The 20697-nt window shown below is 54.2% G+C and overlaps 1 protein-coding gene across 3 annotated transcripts; it reads right to left on the reverse strand.

Annotated features, from left to right (window-relative positions):
• Positions 1-1563: 1563 nt before the first annotated feature.
• Positions 1564-20452, reverse strand: Slco4a1 (solute carrier organic anion transporter family member 4A1). Of its 3 annotated transcripts, none has more exons than XM_055596094.1 (12): positions 20427-20452; positions 11554-12442; positions 10501-10591; positions 9083-9204; positions 8590-8701; positions 5056-5210; positions 4104-4299; positions 3809-3974; positions 3547-3716; positions 3219-3283; positions 2750-2898; positions 1564-2101 (listed from the first exon to the last, which is right to left on the reverse strand). In XM_055596094.1, exons 2-12 carry the CDS (start codon positions 12353-12355, stop codon positions 2009-2011), a joined length of 2121 nt encoding a protein of 706 aa, XP_055452069.1. In that variant the 5' UTR covers positions 12356-12442; positions 20427-20452; the 3' UTR covers positions 1564-2008. The 3 variants fall into 3 exon arrangements, with proteins under 3 accessions (XP_055452069.1, XP_055452071.1, XP_055452072.1); XM_055596096.1 differs by having other exon boundaries at positions 2035-2310; XM_055596097.1 differs by lacking the exon at positions 20427-20452 and adding an exon at positions 18601-18656 and having other exon boundaries at positions 2035-2310.
• Between the last annotated feature and the right edge of the window lie 245 nt (positions 20453-20697).

Below are 20697 nucleotides of genomic sequence, written 5' to 3' on the forward strand. Positions count from 1 at the left end.
GTGCCCAGACAACAAAGTGAGTGAGTGAGTCATTCAGGGATACAGTAAGCTGAAGCTACTGTGGACTTGGTCAGCTCCTCAGTGGGGCACCCAGGTGAGAGGTATGGCCAGGTGTTCGGACCCCAGCATGAATACCAGGCAAGTGTCTGAACCCACTGCAGCAGCTGATGTGAACAACAACCAGCCATTATGAGGCAGGGCACACAGAGTCCTCTTCTTCAGAAGAGGAAATCAAGGCACAGAAAAGCCAAGCAGGCTCTTTAGGGTCACACACCCCTGGGAGTGGCTGCCGTGAGCCCAGAGGACAAGGTTTCCAACAGAGGCCCAAGCGTTCCACTGCCCAGCTGGTGGTGCCCAGCAGGTTCCAGGGCAGAAAGTCAGGTCGGCTCACCTGGGCATCTGCCTACACAAAGAGCCTTCCTGTCCTCATCGCTCATAACCCTGTTTAAGTGCTAATAGCAGTGCAGGTTGAGGTGGAGTGCCAGCGTGTGGGGTGTCCCCTTCTCTGTGTGTGTCTGTTTGTCCATGTGACTGTGTGGCTCTCTGTGTGTGATAGCATGGTGCCTTGTGTCTTCCTGAAGGAAGCATCACTTCCCTAGACAGGAACTCTGAGAGAGCCTGGGCTTCAGCCCTTAGGTGCTGTGACCTGCATGTCCACTTGTGATGAGTAGAGTGGCCTTGGTCACAGCGGAGGTGCCAAGCCTTTCAAAATGAGGGAGACAGCTCAGTTTGCTGATGTGCTTGCTGTGAAAGCATGAGGGCATGAGGTTGCTCCCTAGCACCCACGTGAAATGCCAGACATGACAGCACACACGTTGACAATCCCTGTGCTAGGGAAAAAGAGCCAGGCAGATCCCTTGGTCAGACAGCCTAGTCCTGGCCAGTGTTTCAAAGAACAAGGTGGACAGTGCTCAAGCAATGACAATGGAAGTTGTCCTCTGACCATTACATGCATGAATTTACACCTCTTATCCAGCTGCCCAACACACAGGAAGGCTTGTGGGATCCCAAACATGGCACATTGGCATTTTCTCAGCAGATGTGCGGGGCTTGGCTGCGAGGTGGCTATGAAGAGGCCCTGAATTCTTCATTCCTCTGGAGTTGGGTTGCCAGCAGAGCCATCTCTGTGTGTGCTTGTGTGCCTGTGTGTGTGCGTGCCTCTCAAGTCTGCACTCACAGCTCAACGCGACCCTCGTGCTACAGACGCTTGTATCTGCAAAGTACCCGTGATCACACATCCACACACACCTCATGCCTTACCACTGCAGTATCTGGCCACCCCGTCCCCAACCCCAAAGTTCACAGATGGGGCCTGAGTCATTCAGAAAGGGGGAGAAGTCCAGAGGTCTGGGCTAAAGCCTGTCTACTTGGGGCCAGGGGCAAGAGCCTTCACCATTGTTGCCTTGCTTCTGGTCACAAAGGCAGTGGGGATGCGCCCTGGCAGTTTTGTAGGAAGTGCCCAGGACAGCCTATTGCTATGGAAACCTACACGAAAAGTGGTCAGACAGACCTGCCAAAATCATAGGCTCAGAGAAATAAAACATGACACAAGGATTGTTGCTTTAAATATTAAAATATATTATGTACACACTCTTAACCAAAAAAACCATAGAAACACATTGTTCACGCAACCTGTGTGGCACCTCAGATGGGATCACACCCTCACTGCAGTTTGCTTGGACACAAGTCGCACGATCAGGTACAAAATTGATTCCATAAACGCCTTTCAGTGCAAAATATACGTCCAGACATAATGATTCAAGTCGCTCCCGCCCAGCACAGAGGCCACCAGGCTTCCAGGACAGGCAGTAAAAGCAGATTCAAGCAAAACACCAAATAGCTGGCTCCACAGGATCATGCCACCCAGGGTACTGCTGCCCTGCATGGGTCTTCTCAGTAGGCACAGGAAGTCAGGACCAGGTGGCTGACAGTCTATGAAATGTAGTGACCCCTAGAGACTCCAGGGCTTGGGGAATGTTTCTGGTTCCTATGTGACGCTTCTTCCTCCTTAGTGTCTCTGAGGCTGCTCAGTCACAGTATTGAACAGTGAGAGGCCCCAGAATGCAGTGTGAGGTTTTGCAGGGTCCTCAGCATTGCCGCCCTATGAGGATGGGGGGGTGGGTCAGGGTTTCCAAGAAGAGTCCTCAGGAAATGTGGAGGGGCCAGTGGTCAGACATTGCTCTGGAGCTGTTCTGTGGGACTGTCAGAGGCTGAGGACTGGCTGGGCAGGGAGGCCTCCAGGCCATCTGAGGACCCTGAAGGGGACTTGTATAGAAAGTAGGCAGCGACAAAGAAGAGGAAGCCCAGCACCTAGGGAGAGAGGAGGAGGCATTGGCCCTCAGCGGCCTGGGGACTCTGCCCTACTCTTTCTGGAACAAAGGCACACCCTTCCTGCATGATGAGCATCCCCCTGCCCCTCCCACGAGACCCCAGTTCTTCAATTAGAGAATGAAAACTACCATTTGGTTAAAAGCTGGGTCCAAGGCAGGGCAGAAGGCCCTGGCACGAGCTGAACAGAGTCCCCTAAGAAACCGTGCCACCCCTGTCCCTAGAAAATATGAACAACAACAAAGCCTCCCTGGGGGTGAGGAGAGACCTCAGGGAGGCCCTAACCCTATGGCTGTGCCTTCATAGAAGACAAGGTAGGAGGTCAAGGTAGGAGGCCGGTGGGAAAACAGTGGGTGGGGAAAGACAGAGGGACAGTGGCTGAAGCGAAGGCCGACTCGACTCCTCCAGCAGGCCATCTCACCTTGAAAGGGAGTCCCGCAATGAGCATGTAGCGACTCATGGTTGCGTTCTGGTACACAAAGCAGGAGCCCTGGTGGCCACACTGGTTCTGCCACACCAGGCAGGCCTTGTCAATCACCCAGCCAAAGGCAATGGGACCTGGAATACTGCCTGCCAAAGGACAGAGTTTGTTTAGAACCCTGACAAGGGAAGAAAGGGTGGATCCTAAGGCCATACTGCTCATTTGTGTTCTTAGGGGCAAAGGGGGGACTTAGCTCCTTTTTCTGAAGAATTGGCATTGGGCAAGGAGTGCCGTGGTTTCTCAGGGGTCTTGGGTTGAGGCAAAGAAACCTACTGGGTTAATAAATGACAATGGGTCCCTCTAGTGGGCAGTTCCGGAAAAGGCCCTTCCCAGTGATGGGACACCTCTAGGTTCCTTTCCCATGAACACACTGCATATATGTACACGGCTTCCTCAGCCCACACAGTACCTAGCGTTCTCACGACGATCCACTGGATCCCCAGGGCAAAGGACCTTTGCCGATCACAGACACACCTGCAATGGGAATTGCGACGTCAGAGCCCATGGAAGCTTGGCTGGGCACCTCATAACCCTACACCAGCAAGAGTGCCAAGTTCCAGGCCATATCACCACCTCCCTAGGTGCCAAGCACCTCATTGGGGACCGGAGACATTCAACTCCAATGCCACTAAAACGAAGCCCAATTCCTGGACCAGCTGCTACCCCAGGGCCCAGCAGCATCTCTAGAGCGCCACCTGCTGGTACTGCAAGAGAAAACTGTGGTGAGAGCCTCTTACCGTAGAGTAGCCGTCAGGGCGGGAATGCTGCTGAGGAATGTAAAGACAATTACAAGGAACACCAGAACCAGAAGGAGGGGCTTTCTCTGACAGGTGGAAGCGCACTTCCCTGCGGTGGCATTGCCCAAGCCAGAGGGAACCTCAAGGACACAGCTACAGCCTTGGTATACCTGGGAAGCCCAACAACAGTGCTGATCACACAAAGGCGGAAGCTTCCCAGGGTCCCGACCAGAGCAGGGCAGTGGGCAGTGACCACACTCACCTTCTGGCCACCCAGGTCTGTCCCAGCACCCTCAGGGCAGCCTGCGTAGCAGGGAGAGTAGTACATGGTGCCATCGGAGCCGCACAGGGGGCTGTAGTGCTCTGGCTGGCAGCAGTAGAGGGCGTTGCAAGCCGCCTTCAGATCCATGTGGCCTTCAGGCAGGAGGCTATGGAAACGGCCGTCGATGGCATGACGCTGCCCGTACGTTGCCATAACCGACGCTTCCCCACCTGTGCCAGCCCCCCCCCCTCAGGAACGCAGGACCCCCACGGGTGGGGGCCTCTGCCAGGCTTACCTCCCAACATAACCAGTGGTCACACCTGCCATGGGCACGTTGGGGCAGTGAGTGAGGAAGACCAAGAAGACCAGCAGGCTGATCAAGGTGCAGAACAGACAGAACCTGATGATCCCGGAGCCACGCAGCTTGAACCTGTTCACCAGGAAGCCACCCAGGAGTGTGCCGCCACCGCCCGCTGGCACCACCAGGTATCCTGAGGAAGGGACTCAGTTGAGGGCTCCAAACCCTAGCCCTGTCCTTTCTGCATGATTACTGTGGACACTGAGGAGTGGGAGAATAACCCCTGCCCGTGGCTGCTCAGGGATAGCTGTGGGAGTAGGGTGGGTTCTCAGACCACGCAGGGTACCTGGAAGCCCAGAGCTCAGTGATTCGGGTGTATCGTGGGCGTACAAGGGACGGGGGTGTCAGCACAAGAAAGTGCTAAGAATGAGAGGGAGCCATCAGGTGTGGGCATCTGGCCAGGTAAGGATGTGTCTGTGGAGAATGGGGTCACCAATGTGACTCCCTCTCACGACCCAGACAATGAGACCTACAGGGTGGGCTGCATTTGGTGGCTTCTTTCTACACTGGCCAATACCCTAGGCTGAGCCCGGCACTGACCAGCACATAGGGCATCTCCAGCCAAAGGTATGATCAGCAAAGCTATGGCCCTGTCCTCAGCATAGGGAGACTGTGGGCTGGTAAAGTAAGGGCTCTAGATGGTCCCTGCCAGGCCAGCCTACCACACAGTTCTGTCAGGCAGGTACAGAGACTCAAACTTAGACCCTCCCCCCCGCCAAGACTCTGGGGCACCAGCTGAATGGCTCACTGAGATAGCCAGGCCCAAACCCTTTGTGTCATGAATGGTGGGTAAAGTGGCCTACCCTCCCTCTTAGAGAACCATCCACTTGGTGTCTGAAGGCATCAGAGCCTTTGATGCAGAGCACTCCCATGCTCAGGGTCTCCTTACCGAACAAAGTGGCAGCCTCTGAGGCACTCAAGCTGAACTGGGCCTCGAAGAACTTGGGACCGAATGTGGACATGCCAGCAATGAGCGTGGCTTCAGTAGCTCCTGCCAGGCAGAGCAGGACGAATGTGGGGTTCCTTAGGAGGAGCCAGATGGAGCTGGGTGAAAGGGGAATAGAGAACGGAAAATGACAGAGGGTCAGAATGGGCCAATGCATGCAAGGAACCTGCCATTACTGAGGCTATCCACACATAAGGGGCCTGGCTTTGAGAAGTGAAGTGGTACCCACATGTATATCAGAGACGGGGGGGGGGGTATGAAAGTCTGGCCTTGGTAGGTAATGAGTCCTTGGTACACCTGTTCGCAAAGCTGCTATAACCAGCTACAGAGACTGGGTCCCCGCTGTGACTGATTTCTAGTTTCAGTGTGGGGACATGGACAGACCCAAGGGATGAAGATAGCCATCACACCTCGCCATTGTGACGATCTAGCAGAGGCTCTGAGAAAGGGTTAGAGAGATGGTGACCACCAAGTTCAGGGCTGGACAGGCCTAGGAAGAGGGCTACCGAGAGGTGGAGGTCACCAAGAAGCTAGGTAATCAAAGGGATAGGGGTCTTTAGGGAAGTAGGATTCACTAAGGGCTGAGGTCTCTAATGGGATGGGGCTCATCAAAAGATTGGCCCACCAAGGGTCAGGGGTATCCAAGGGGTAAGAAGTCACCCAGTTATAGGGATCTAGAAGGGGTAGGAGTCACCACGAGAGGTACAGGGTCCCAACCACAAGCAATGGGGAAAAGGAGCAGGCATCTTCTTGGTTTGGAAACGGGCCTTCAGGGAATCTGAGTAGGTCTGGCTTGCTCCCCTTCTCTTGGCCTGAACTTAGGGGACAGTGGTTGTAGGAGTGGTAATAGTCAAATATGGTCTGCTAAGCCCATGGTGACTTTGGCCTGGAGTCCTGAGACTCCAAGGCCCCAGCTCTGCCATTCCCTCAGTTCCCTCACCTGGCTCTTCCTCTCCATCTGCCATCCTGTCTGGGATGTAAAAGCCACCAGCCGCACCCTCAGCCACAAGGTGAGAAGGCGACTTGCCTTCCCAGGGCCACAAGGCAGAGTAGCCAGGTGTGGCAGCACAGACGCTGGCCAAGGCAGCACACCTGTCTGAGCAGCAATTCTAAAGGCACCGCCTACCTGCTAGCTGGGAGTCAGGCTCCGGCTTCCCTGGGGTGAGGGCTGTGTGCTGACTATGGGGTTGAATATGAGATATCACCGAGCCCTCGGTAGCAGAGCTTGGACCAGGAACCTCTATGATAGCCATCACCTTAAGCTTAGGGGACACAGCTGGTCACTGTTCCATAGCCACCTATCTCTGTCACAGGTCATACAGGGCCAGGGCGTGCCTTGAAATCGGTTCATGGTGCAGGAGCTACCCTGGCTTCCGCACATTAAAGCTGCATCTAGAAGTCTGGGAAGAGGACTGGCTCCCAGGGTGTGACAGTACTGCTCATATGCTGCACTGTGTCCATTCTGCACCTTCAGCTTATCAAGGCTGGGTGAGCTGCTGCCTGCTCCCTCCCCCCATGAGAGCCACTCTATTGGAGTGACTTAGGAGGTGGCAGTCCTGAGCATCAGCCAAAGCAGCTCCACATAGCTTCACACTTGAGCTCTGTATGGGGAAGGAGATGGGCCAAACTACGCCATGCTCTGAAGAGAAACAAGGATCAGCTCACAGCCCTGCCGTCAGCAGGCTCCGAGAGGGGGCCGTGCACTGGCAAGAACCCACTGCTTCCTGGACACAGAGTAGAGTACAGAGCGGTCAGACTGGTCCCAGGGAGATACTCACAGGCTCCCTTCGCAGGGAGGGCACACTCAACTCTTTTAACTTTTACTTCCTGAGGGTGGAAAAGTCATTCCAGCCAATTGCTCAGCTTCATGTTCTGATAAAGAAGGCAGGCATGGAGGAACCCTGACCCTAACAGGGACCTACAGGCTCAGAGTACAGGCCCCTCTCAGCCCCTCTCCTGCTGGCTCTGTGGATATATCTGTTTCGGGATAGCCGTGCACAGGCTGCTCCGTTCCTGTTGCATTGCCTAGACCTACTTAGCCTCAGGCTATGGTTGTTGAGGACAGGGTGGCTCTGACACGTGGAGCATGTTACACACGGTATCTAATTCCCACTGTAGGCTGGTTGGCTGAGATTCTTGAGTTTGCATTGAGAGCCATCGTGAGTTCCATGATCAGAATGGAGGCACACATTCCTGGCCTTGTTTAGTTCCAGTACCTGGCTGCAGACACTAACCATGGGCATGAACCCCTTACTGTATAATGCACAGTAAGAGGCCCCGGTTCCCCAGCTGGGCAAAGCTCATGCCATGCTATGTTGCCTCAGATGGCTTAACGCTGGACAGCTCCACTGTTGGGGTTAGGAAAGACCAACTTTAAGGCCAACAACTATACATGGCTTGTAGGCCCTCAGCCAGTTCAGTCACGCCTGGGACTCATCCTTCTTAGGCAGCTTCCTAGCTCTCCTAGGTGAGCAGTTGTGAGACACAGAGCCCCAAGAGCTCACAGTTGTGAGATCTTGCATTTCCGTTTTCACCAGCCTAGCTTTATTCTGGGCTGTCTGTGTGAAGGATAGACTGTGGAACTCAGTCAAACCCATATCAGCCCTCTACTCCCAAGTGGTCATTCATAAGATCAGGACATGTGATGGGGTTGTAATGTGGCCTAAGGCCTGGCTTGCCTAGGTCAAAGGAAATCTCAGTTTTGTAAGGAAGAGACAGTAGGTAGGTCCCAGGGATTCTAGGAGCTCTTCCTTACAAAACTGAGATTTCCATAGTCTGTTTTGGCCCTGCTGTCCTTATGAACCAAGGGACAGTCTCTGAGCTACTGGGGTCTTAGAGCCAGGACAGACAGACAGACAGAGAGTGGATGGAGTGAAGACAGTAAGCACAGAAAAGGACCACCCTAGAGGAGGGGCATGGTCAGTGAGGGAGGCAAGCGCTAGAAGAGGCCCCTACTCCTGGCATTCTCTGTCGTGTGGATAGTCCAGAATAGTACCTCCTTGAAGCTTCTGATAGCAAATGCACAGGGATAGCCAATGAAAAGACAAGAGTGGCCTACACTGCCGAGGGGCTCCCTTGGTAGGGGCTCCGGGCCTGTAGGTACACAGGTAGGCATAATTCTGGGAAGACATTCACTTTGGGGCGGGGGGCTCCCACAGTGCTTCTGGCCTCAACCAGGGCCTGTGCCTTTATCCAGGAGCTTCTGCTACCCACAGCTAAGGGTGCTTGGTGGGTCAAAAGGGGGTTAAGAGGCTGTGGATGGTATGGATGGTACACTGGCCACATGTGGGACCTGGGGCCCACAATACACGACACAACACAACACACACATACACACAGCACACATATACAACACATCACACAGATAACGCACTCATATACACCACACACACACACACACACCACACATACAACACAACACAACACACACACACAACATAACACACACGCAAAAACAACACATAACACACTCCTTACAGGGGCAGGTCTCTGACAGTCTTGCCAAAAGCCGGATTGCTCACTGCTCTGTGGCTGTGGTCTTTCAGCTGCTGCGTTTCAGCTGCTCTCATAATGACGTAGCGCTGGGAGCCTGGAGGGATAGAGTCAGGAGACAGCTTCAGCTTTCAGAGGATGTCACATACCTCACGGAGATCACCTCCCTCCCCAACTTTCCCACCCTTTGGGCCCTGGGAATGTGTTATGCCTGATGGTGAAGTTGTCAGGTGACATAATTGCAGCTATGAGGGCAGAGAGCCATGTGAGCCCAGCAGGAATGGAGGTGAAGGAGGTCACTTGTTGTAGAAGTGGGTAGTAGGCTGGCTTGGGTCAATTTTGCTCTCCACTTGGTAGGAAGACTGAGATCAAAGACTCCAGTCTGCATTAGTTGGAATGACAGGGAGAAGGGGGTAGGATAGGAAAGGATATACTCTGCCACCCGGATGGGACCTCTGTGCCAGGCCAGGGAACTCACCTGGTAGCTGCCGGGGATAGCCAAGGATGGGGATGGCAATGAGGAATGCAGCAATCCCAGCTCCCAGGAAGCCAATCCACCAGGCACCAACCCACAGTGGGCTGTCAGTGGTCAGCTCCGTCCTGTTGGGAGAAAGTGGTCCTTGGATCAGCCACCCATGTCCTTTCCAGCACCTGCACGGGCTAGTCTGCTCACTCCCCTAAGATCTCTGCACAGAGAGCGACAGAGGCCCTTGGGGCTTCAGCCACATGTTCACTTCTCCCTCAGACTGGAGGAGCCCTCGGTATGGTTGTTCCCTGAGAGAGCAGCTCCTCACTCAGACCCTGACTGCTAGATCCAGGGAAGCTGCAACTGGGCCTCAGACTGAGACCTTGGGGGCAAGGCCCATTGGGGACAGGAGCTTCAAAGTAACAGCTGGTATCCCTCCCCACACCAGCTGGCATCCTCAGGGCCACAGAGCTCAGGGGAGAGAGGGCTCAGCTGGAGTTCACTGAGCTACTGACACAGGGACCATTAGGCCTCCGACTGCCATCTGCACAGGAGGAGAGGGGGCTCTCTCAAATCAAGTCGTGGGGAGGGAGCGACTGGCCAATGGGATCTCATACTTGGGAAGAAGATGCAGAGGAAGCAAGGATGGAGGCACAGCAGGAAAAGGAGCAGAAGGATGGAGGAAGGGCTCGAGACAGCCAACACCCTCTGCTCTGGTAAAACAGGAAGCTTCCCCAGGGATCATGCTCCCACCCCCATGTGCAGATTCACTCAGAACCCAGAGCCCAAGGAGCACACCACATCCAGATCCAGGGACATGAGCCCTGACCTACCTCAGGCTCTGCATAGAACACGCACCCTTGACCCCATAGTATCAACCCAGGGCTAGAGGCGGCAAGTGAGAGGGCAGAGCACTAGAGACCTCGCCGGCGCCATCTGCAGAGAGAGTCCCAAGGTGGAGCGGTGCCTGAGACCCAGAACAGCCACCAGGAAAACTCAACGAGAGCTGCCCTTCTGTGGTAGGACACAGGGCAAGGCCATGCGCCACGGTGGCCTTGCTGGGCAGCCGTCAGCAAGGGCCACCCCAGCCCCCAGTCTATCTCCCTCCATCCACCTCACACCTCATTCGCCCACTTACACTTACAAATTAGTACCACACACTCTACAGAAACAGAGAAGAGCTTTGAAGATAACGTGGCCAGGGCTTCAGAATCCTGTGAACTTGAATCTACATGCCCTCCCCCCATCTCCCCTTTCCCTTGGTTATGCCCTCAAAGCCACCCACAGACCTGGGTCTCTCTACACCCCTCCCCCCAGTCCCTGTAGCTAAGACTAGCCAGATTTTCCCTGATGTTCATATCAGAACTAGCCTTAGGGCCCACAGAACCTCAGGTACTGAGGCAGGCAGGTGGGTATGCCCAGTTACTCACCGTTGGCTCACTTCTGTGTAAATATTTAGCATGGCTCCTCCAATCAGGTAGCCTGCCGCAGGTCCAAGGATGGCTGCCGTGTAAAAGATGGCTAGAAGGCAAACAGTGTGCAGCCGTCATGCGCCACTCGGTGGGCCCTCCTGAGAGATGCCTCCACCATGTTCCTGTGCCTGTAGCCCCAAGGTAGACCCCTTAGGTTGGAGTGCGTCTGTGTAGCCTACAACTGGGACTGACACTGAGTCACATCAGCTTTTAAAATGTCCCCCTAAGTGCACTTTGGACATCACTGGCACTCACAGGAAAGCAAACATGCTATGACTCTTGTTTTGCATGGTGCGGGTAGCATCTATGCAGTAGGAACATGGAAAAGCACGCATAGTGGGAGAAGCAGGAGATGAAGGCTGCTGGAGGGAAAAAGTGGGGCCTTTTCCCTCCATTGATGATTGCTGGACTCCCTACTGCCCCCTGCCCCCCACCAGGGCAGGAGCTGAGAGGGTATGAAGCCTGAGGCCACTGGGTAGACAGTGAGCTCAGCAGCATTTCAAGCAGTTACATAGAAGGACACAGGCCATGATATAGATGCTGTGAACTGTTTTATGGCTGGGACTCAAAGTCAGCATTCCTGATTCTTCCTCATATTTACCACCTGGTGAGGCCAGGCAGAGGACACTCAGGGCACACAAGGTGCCAGGCTATATTCCTCCCCACTTACCTTTGCACAGGATTCCTTCCAAACGACACAGAGGCATGATGCCAGCTAACCCCACCCCAGCCTTGCCACCCTGCCTGATGACATGGGGTCCTAAGCCACCTAGAGTGGGAATGTACTGAGATTTCTAGCCTGAAGTCCCTATGGGGCTTTTTAGAAAAGTTGGCATCCACTCCCTTGTCCCTGATGGCTGTGCCACTTCAAGTTAGGGGCATCTGGGTCATAACCAAGGGAGGGACAGAAAGATCACCTAGCCAGACTCCCAGAAGGCATCAACTTCATTCCATGTCACCAGCTGGTCCCTTCTGCCTACCCATCCTGACTCCTTGGCAAATCTCACTCACCAATATAGATGGGTGAATAGCTTGACTTGACATTCTCATCCAGGTAGGTGACACCCAGTGTGTAGAGGGGTGTGGCACCCATGCCATGTAGGAGCTGGCCCAGCATGAAGATCAGCCGGTAGCTGGACAGGCCTGAAGTACTGTCCTTACACTCCACGTGACTGCGATTGGCCAGGCATGTCCCTGTCCCCACCCCATCATCCATCTCTACCTCATAGTGGCCGGCAGTGAAATGGGGTAGTGCAAACACCAGGGAACCAATTCCCAGGACCAGCACGCCCCAGCCCAACCAGCGTGGCTTGTGCCCATTGCCCCCGAAGTAGCTGACAAAGGTGAGGCAAAGGCAGGCAGCAATGTCATAGGAGCTGGCGATGAGCCCACTCTGGTAGCTGTGCAGATTGAAGCGACGCTCAATGGAGGTGATGACAGTATTGATAAAGCCATTCACTGTCATGCCCTGAAGGAAGGAGGCTGCACACAGGAAAAACAGGAAGCCCTTGGGGGTGTTGAAGACCTGCAGGCACTCAGGAGTGAAGGCTTGCCAGCCACACCGTGTGTTCTGTGGCCCCGAAGACACGTACTGCACCTCACGGGCTGTCTGGGGACTCCGCTTCTCCACCTGGGGCTCAAACAGGGGTTGGCTGGAGGAGCCCAGGGGTCCGTGGGCAGTGCGCAGAGAGGCCGGGGACGCTCTGCTGCTGGGTGGAGTGTCGCACCCGCTGTCTGTGCCTGAGGACGGGCTGGTGAGGAGGAGCTTCGGGAGGGAGAGGCGATGCTTGTCCCCCATGGCGTGTTGGGGCATCTCCAGCCTCGTGAGGAGGGCTTTGGCAGCACAGGAGGTGAGATGCAGCAGAGGCGGCTGAGAAAGTGTCTTGTCACTGGGTGTATCCTATGAATACAATTTCTTGTTAGTAAACCTTTATCTGTTCTCTAATCTGCCAAAATCCCTGTATGAACATTCAGTTCCCACTTAGCCCACCACTGACTTAGCATGGCCCTCACTCATGCGTCTTACTCCTGGCCACAGCCCTGCTGCCAGTGGGTCACACCAAGCCTGATCCCGGGGACTGGATTCCAGCATACCCTGAAGGTGTGGCAACACCTGAAGACACTGAAAACAGGTATTGGATGGAGGCCACTGAGCGGTGTGCATAGCTGAGACATGGAGTGAGCCCAACTCTGGGTTGCCCTGACCTGCTCTCCACCCTGCATGCTTCTCCTTGCCTGTCTGAGCTGTCTTCCGCCATTTGAGCAGAAATGATTGATGGTCAGCCAGCGGTAATTTGGCCACGAATCATGTGGCTGGTTCCAGAGTCCACACAGCACAATGGAGCCATCTTCTGAAGGACACTGTGACCCAGCACCTAGCCAGGTCCCAGGCTGACTTTTGCCTGTTGACACTGACAGGCCTCAGTGGTTGTAATTCTGAGGCTGTGAACAGTAGAGATTCCTGGTGTAACTGGTGGTGCTGGCAACCATACCTGGGGTACTACTCACGGAGCCCACACTTCTCTATAAGCTGGTGTCCTGAGAAAGTGCCAGAGGAGAGCCCCTGGGACAGGGGTGGTGTTAACAGTCACACCTTCCCTGGGCAGCCAGGATAGCGGCCCGACATGCAGCCAGCAAAGTAGCTTGCATATATGTGTGTACGCGCACACACATGCACATTCAATGTAGAAGCCAGAGACCAACAATGGGTGTCTTCCTCAATTACGGTCTATTTTTAAAATTACAATATCTTTTTTTTTTTTTTTTATGACAGGGTTTCTAACTACACCTAGAGCTCACTGGTTTGGCCAGACTAGTCGCCTAACACGTCCTGGAGATCTTTGCGTGCCTGCTCCCCTTACTCTGAGATTACAGGTGTGTGTCACCAGGTCTGTCCTTTTACATCCACAGTGGGGATCCGGCTCAGGTCCTCCTGTTTGGGCACCAGGCTCTTCACTACCTGAGTCATCTCCCCTGTCCCGAAGCAAGCACTCACTTTCTCAAACTGCAGTGGAACAGGACAGGAGAGGGACCACGAGAAGCAGGATAGAGGGTGAGGATGGCCATACATCACACAGAAGGAAAAGACTCAAGGTCACCAGAAGTGCTGTTCGTTTTTCCTTTAAATACAGGCCTGCCTCTCACACTGTGTTCTCTCCACCCTATCCCTGGACAGCAACTGGGGACTACACAGGTGACAGGCAGACCAGGTACACACAGGGCATAATGGGACTCAGATGGCAGTTTTGTGCTCAGCACCAGACGGAAGGAAGCAGAAAATGAAAGCCACCACTGAAGCACCCTAGGCATGGCTCTTCCACAGCACCAGCGTCACCGTGCTCTCACCTGAGCTACGAACACTGACAAATATTTGACGCAGAATCTAAAATTAGACTTATCTACATTCTGCACTGAAATGAGCAACTTGAAATCCTACTGTAAATATTAGCCAAGTGACTTTCTGACGTTTGCTACCTTTCCACTGCAGGGCGACAAAGCTGACCAGGCATGCAGCACATACCAGTAATGCCAGCATATGGGGAAACTGAGGCCGAAGGATCACAAGCTCCAACCTAAGATGGAAATTCTTATTCGAAGAAGATGGGGTAGAGATGGCTCAGCAGTTAGGGCATTCTCTGCTCTTCTAGAGGACCTGAGTTCTGTTCCTAGCACCCACAGGTGTCCTATAACCACCTATAACTTCAGCTTCAAAAGATCGAATGCCCTTTTCTGGCCTCTGTGGGCTCCACACACAAAAGGCATATATATATATATATATATATATATATATATATATATATATATATATATATATATATATATTCACACCACCATATAAATAAAAATAAATGCTTGAAAATGGGGCCAGGGCTCAGTTGTTAAAAGTGTTTGCTTTACAAGCCTGGCATCTGAGTTCCATGGCCTGGAGCACACATTTTATGTGTTTGTAATTGTTGGTTTTGTTTTGTTAGGTTGGATTTCATGGCTCATGCTTACAATTCCAGCACCAAGAAGGTGGAGACAGGCATATTTCTGAGGCTTACTGGATATCCAGCTTAGTCTACTTGCCAAGTCAATGAGAGTCCCTATCTCAAAAAATAAGATAGATGGTTCTTGCAACAGCTCAGGTCATCCTCTGGCCTCCACACTCATGAACAAGAACACAAACATACACCCCACCATCACCACCAATAAAAGGATCTCATGGCACACATGTCAACCTTTGGGCCTGTGTACCCACACCCACAGTTGCCATTCTGATGTCAGGAGGACAGTGCTGCTAAGGTATGGCCCAGGCACTACCTTTCAAGTTTCTTCCTAGGAACTAGTAAGTTGGGTCTGGGATGGCTGGAGCAGACCCCAGTGTCAGCCTGGCTAGACTACCGGTATCCTTGCATTTGTCACATGTCACCACGGGCATGTCAGTGAGCGGTTTCCGGATAAGATGCCATAGTGTCTATAGGCACCACCGTCTGGAGAGCCTGGTTGTGTGTAAGGATAGAGTTCAAGGGGTACGGCCCCGCCAGCTTACTGTCTTCAGGATCTTGGGACGTGTCCACCTTCATAATCTCATGAGTCAGGTCCTGATAATAAATCCCCTTATATTTCTCACTGGCTGGCCTCTGGAGAACCCTGCCTCATTCAAGGTCATTCCATTCCTTTGGCACCAATGCCGCTCTGTTCTAGATGGGACCTCTGCCAGGCACCAGGGTTAGGGACCCACCCCACTCCTCATTACAAGGACCCCACAGCCACTACACCTGAGCAGTCCTTAAAAGTTCCTTGCAAGCCATGTATGTCTGCAGTTCAGCAGAATCTGAGCTCTAGGGGGGCAAAACACATGGAGCTAGGACTCACTCATCCGTTGCTGACAAGGGAAGAGCCTTTCACAGGATATCCAGCATCCTCGTGTCCATGACCCAATGATGCCCACTGAATGTATATGGACAGCAGGTCCATCACGCTTAGTTGGGTGCTGCACTCCTGACAGCTATCTGAGGACAGAGCTCTTTTTCCCACTGGGACTCCAGCCATGTGACTCTTCCCACCATCACCACTAAGTAGCCGTTAGTGGGCGGGACTACTGGAGTGGTCCTGTGTGCCAGCCCTTGCCCCTGCATCTGCTTTCACTTCTAGCAGCTGTGTGGCAGGGAAGAAAAATTTTCGAGGCCGGGAGAAGCCGGCACCAGGCTCGGAGGATCTTTCTCAGCCTGAGCAGGTTCAGCTGAGCCCCTACTGCTCAGGTGGGGAGAAGCAGGGCTATGGCTCTTTCACGTAGCCCACTCTCTAGGGAGCCAACCTTCCCTGTTCTGTGTCTCAGCCCACCAGGCTGGCTCCACCCAGACAGCCCAGCAGCACAGCCCTGTGGGATTAGGCCAAGCTGATTAGCCCGGGATGATGAAGCCCTGGGGCCTCAGCTGGAGGCTGAGCACTGTGGGAAGGGCAGGCATGTGACAGTCGTGGGTAATGCATGTGGGCTATTTTAGGAGGCCACGGGTGACCAAGATTCCCTTACAAACCCCCCCCCAAGCTGTCCTAGGGGCTGCAAGGGCAGCATCCAAGCTGATGTGGTCTTTTGGTTCTAGAAGAATCTAGCTGTGGCCACCTCCTTGGAGAGGTCAGTGGCCAGAGGCAGCCTGCCACACCTAATCTGTGAGAAAAGGCCTGGTTCGAGTGGCCTCAGGCTCCTCTCTGCTTGCTTATTCCCTTTGTCCATCCACTTACTAAACTCCCAGCTGGAGCAGTCCCCAAGGCCTCAGCTCACACTGCAATCTGGAAGAGAGAATTCAGAGCAGTATGCTGCACCAGGTCCCTGCCAGTTGAGTCTCTGCCGGACATGTTAAAGTCCTAAAGCTGGATGTCTAGCAGGATTAGATCCTTGTTCGGAGATGCTTTGAGGCCCACATCCTAGAACCTCCTCAGACCTTGACATCTAGCAAACCAGATTCATTCCTCTTCCCTTCTCTCTTCTCCCCCGACGCCAATGCCCCTCAGCTCCAGCCAGAAAAAGGAGACAAAGGCAACTCTCCGTTCACTGCTCCCTACTGCTCTGGGGCCACCAGCAAACCAAGCCCGTGTCTCCTGACTTCCCTGCCGATACCTCACCCTGGCAAGCAGCTACCCTTGTGAGCCTGGGACTCTTCTCTGCCTCCTAATTTCTCCTGGCTATCCCCTCATACAGACAAGAGGAGTGTGTTTTCAGTTTTTTCAGGATGAGGCTCAGGCAAGGGGCACAGCATATGGGCCGGCCACCAAAGCACCTCAGTTTGCACACCTGAAGCCACGTGCAGGTGAACGCACAGGAAACCAGCAGCTTTGCCCAGAAGTTGCCATAGACTAATTATCAGGGAACTTGTGTAAGGGACACCAGGGCTAGCACCAGAAGGACATGTCCCACACAGAAGGTCTGCTGTCTCAACCTAGGAAGCTTTGCTCCCATCCTCTCTGTATCTGGGGATCAAGGAGCAAGTGGAGGGTTCTGCCATGCACCATGCTCCAAAAGACAATGGAAACCTTGCCGGTCAAGGCATGTTGCAGAAGCAGGGGCCAGGTAGATGCTGTCACAGGCCCCTCTGGTCTTTGGTTTCCCTCTTGCACTGTGGTACTGAGATGAAGGACTCAGCCCTCTACATAAATGGGCCCAGCTGCCACAGGGGCTCATGGGGAACAGACCTGCAGCTCTGGGATCAGTAACCTCAACCTGTAGCTTGCTCTGTCCCTGCTCATTCTTTACTGTTGGTGTGATGGTTCCTGCAATGGGGAACCATGTGATCATCGTTCTCACAGCTCTTCTACATTCTCGGGGGCAGTGAATGATTCTGGTGACAACCTTCATGATTTCAGGTTCAGAGGGAGGCAGCTCTAGCTAGATAAGAGACCTACCTGCCTGGCATAGCCAGGCCAATGCCTCCAGGTGGCCTCTTACGGTGTGTATATACTTGCAGAGTGTCCTGGTCAGAGGTACTCAAGTACAAAATTCAAGGGTGCCAAGTAGGTATGGGTGGGGTGGAGAGGACCATGCTCAGACAATCCTATGTGGGTCTGAGGGGGCAACATCAGATACATGCCTTCAAAGCTTGAAGGTTTAGAAGTTGCAAGGCAAATCCTGAACATATGAAAGGGAGTTGGATAGCGCGTGGGTGGGGAAGAAGAAAGGGCATATTAGAGGTCACTCAGCTCCCAGACAATGGCAGCAAACCTCACCCTATCCATGGCCCCCGGGTTCTGAGCTACAAGTTAGTGCTTTCTAAAAGGCAAGTGGTTTGAGAAAACACCACCCTCATCTACAGCTGTGGCCCAGAATTTGAATTCTTTTTTGTTTGTTTTTTCAAGACAAGGTCTTCCTGCCTAGCTGGCTGTCCTGGAGCTCACTATGTAGACCAGGCTGGCTTTGAACTCACAGAGTTCTAGCTGTCCCTACCTCCTGAGTCCTGGGATTAAAGGCAACCAAGAATGATGTCATGATGCCTGTCCACAGGAAAAAAAAAAAAAAAAAGGAGTGCTCCATCCTAGAGCAGCCAGTTAGAGGGATGATCAAAGGGAGGCAGAGGCAACAAAGAACCCAGACTACTCTGGGCCAGCTGCTGCCTCTGCAGTGACCCACAAGAGGATACAACCCAGGTCCAGCATGCTGGCCCAGTTCCTCCATTCCCCACCAGCAAAGCTTCCAGGCTCTACTGGTCAGGCAGAACTCTGGCCACTGACACATGGGACAAAATCCCCAAGGGCCTGTCCAATTACTCACAGTAGCTGAGAACAAGGGTTGTGGCCTCCCTGTCCCTCTTGCTCATCAAGACCAAAGTAAGGTCAGACTTTCACCAGAATCCCAGAACAAGGTTGGAGGTGAGGTTCCAAGGATTAACCCATGGTCTTTTCCAGTGGTCATGGGGATCAGGAAGTACCCAATCTCTGTACAGCAGCATTCCAAGGGCACCAGAGTCAGCACTGACCCTTCTATGTCTCAAAGGTTTCATCCTGCAATGAACCTACTTGGGAAAGTTTGGGAACTCAGCCTGTTCCAGCCTGGGAGATAGTATGAATTCATACAGCAGCACCCACCTGGGAATTAGGCTCAGTCAGAAGACTTCTGTAATAGAGAGAGGACTCAGTAACAGCACCCTGTAATAGAGAGGACTCAGTTACAGCACCAGGTCTCAAGCTTCAGCATCAGTAAACTGAAAACCTGAGTGTCCGGAAGGCAGGCATAGAGTCCAACCTGCTGCAGAGAGCTCCTCATCCAGGGGCTGAGCAGTTACTGGACATCAGTAGCTCTCCTCCTGGGCCCATTCACAAGGTCTTTATCCTGCCTGCCCTGCCCCTCTCTTTGCCCAGCCTTCTTCTTGCCTGCCTGGTCCCTCTGCAGTATTAAGGAAGGTTCTGGTTGGGACTTGTCCATCACCTGCTTCAGGGACCACACCCAATGAGCCAGAGTTAGATCATCCAGGAAGAATTTTCCAGGCAGTACCTGTTGGCCTTTCCTAGTGGGCAGGCAAGATAAGATCGACCCAACCAAGAAACCCTTGGTCTTGCGCCTCTTCGCAGCGCATGGACAGCCTTCGGTCACTGCTATAGTCTTGTCTTGGTAACTGCTGACTCTGTCCTGACTTTCCTCTCTTGAGAAAAGACTGAACGACAAAGCATACAAACCTCCAGCCTCCCCTGGGTCAATTCTAGGCACTCCAAATGTCCTGGTGCCTCAGCCTGCTCCTCGGTGCCAGGGTACTTTACAAATGCTGCCTGGAACTGCTCTTGTCCAAAACCCTCTCAAGCCAGCAAATGCCAGGCTCAGCAAACAGCTCCTCCTGTCCCCATTACCACAGCTACGACTTATAAATAATTCGGCTAAGCCCCCGGTGTTCTCTCCCTTGACTCCACCTGCCCTAGGCTGCCTAACAGCAGTTGACTAGACAGCTGCCTTGGTTTACTAAACCGGGGGGGGGGGGGGGAATGCTGCCCTGACGTAGGGATGGAAAGCTGGTTCCATCACGAATAAACCATCGCGGCTTCAGCGCCTCTGGTCAGAAAAACCCCATGGCTATGTATTGGGAGGCCAGAACGCCTCATCACGCTAAACTCAGGCCACCGCGCCTGGGGGCCCAGCAGGATGCGACTGTGTGCCTCCATCTCACACTTCCGCACACCTGCAGATAGATGCTGAGCTCTCCCGTGAAGGAGAAACCCTGTCTCCAGTTTACCAGCTCTGGAGCCAAGCTTTGCCAACCAGGCACCAGGGCGGCCCGAACCCTGGTAGGCGTACTCCCGCGTCCGGCGGCGCCCGGGAGCTGCGTGAACGTGCCGGGCCTCAGGGACCTGGCCATCCGCGCTCCTCGGAGGGACAAAGCCCGCCACTCGTGAGCAACTTTCCTGCTTCACGTTTTCCTCTGACAACAGCCACCGCGCCCAGGTGGATCTGTTCCTGACCAGACCCGCAGGGGCTTGCACCTGCGTAGACTCGCGGACCCTTAACCCTGCAGCCCGAGCGGCAACCCGCGCTCAGTCCTACGCCCCAGCCCTCTCCCATCTTCCTTCTCGCTCTGGCGCAGCGGCTCTGCCTCCCCGCTCACCCCCCCTTTCTGCAGCTTCGCTCCTGGGCAGCTGGCAGTGAGAAAGGGTGAATTCTGCATCCGGCTCCTTGGTCCCGCCCTGTCCCCCAAGACGGGCCCTGGGATGTCTCACGGATGCTGGGGTCTGCTTCCCGTCAGACAGCGCACCCCGCGCCGCCCAGACGCTGCCGGGCTTCAGCCCAGCCTCCGCTAACACCTGCCGCGCTCCTGCCTCCAGCAGGCAGGGATCTGGCATACCCAGGAGGCGTCCCGCGGCGGCGCCAGACCCAGTCCCCATCCCGGTCCGAGTCCCCAATGCAGTCCAGGTCCCAGACCACTCACCTTCCCGCGAACCCGGCCGCCGCGCTGCGCCCTGCGCTCTGGCCCTCGCGCGCAGCCCACTCGCGCTTCATTCATCGCCCAAGCCGCCCCTGCAGGGTTAGGGGCAGTGGCCTCGCCACCACAGCCAATGGAAGCGCCGTTCGGGCGGGGCCCCGCCCGGGCTGGAGGTGACAGTGGCGGGAGCTCGCCGGGGCGGGGCCGAACGGAGGGGCCGGACCTGGGGCGGGGCAGGGACAGGACAGTGGGTGGGACCTATTCGGGCTTTGCTTGC

Source organism: Psammomys obesus, unplaced genomic scaffold, assembly GCF_907164565.1.
Source record: "Psammomys obesus unplaced genomic scaffold, mPsaObe1.curated_primary_1811, whole genome shotgun sequence".
In the NCBI taxonomy this organism is placed as follows: Eukaryota; Metazoa; Chordata; class Mammalia; order Rodentia; family Muridae; genus Psammomys; species Psammomys obesus.

What these genes read in the sequence shown, in the direction of transcription:
- Slco4a1 (XM_055596096.1), bottom strand. Translation starts at nt 12,355, where the DNA reads ATGCCCCAACACGCCATGGGGGACAAGCATCGCCTCTCCCTCCCGAAG. An exon ending in CTATTCACCCATCTATATTG is followed by an intron (nt 10,592 to 11,553) that starts GTGAGTGAGATT and finishes TTTGCCTTCTAG; the next exon opens with CCATCTTTTACACGGCAGCC. An exon ending in GATCGTCGTGAGAACGCTAG is followed by an intron (nt 2,899 to 3,218) that starts GTACTGTGTGGG and finishes GTCCTTTGGCAG; the next exon opens with GCAGTATTCCAGGTCCCATT.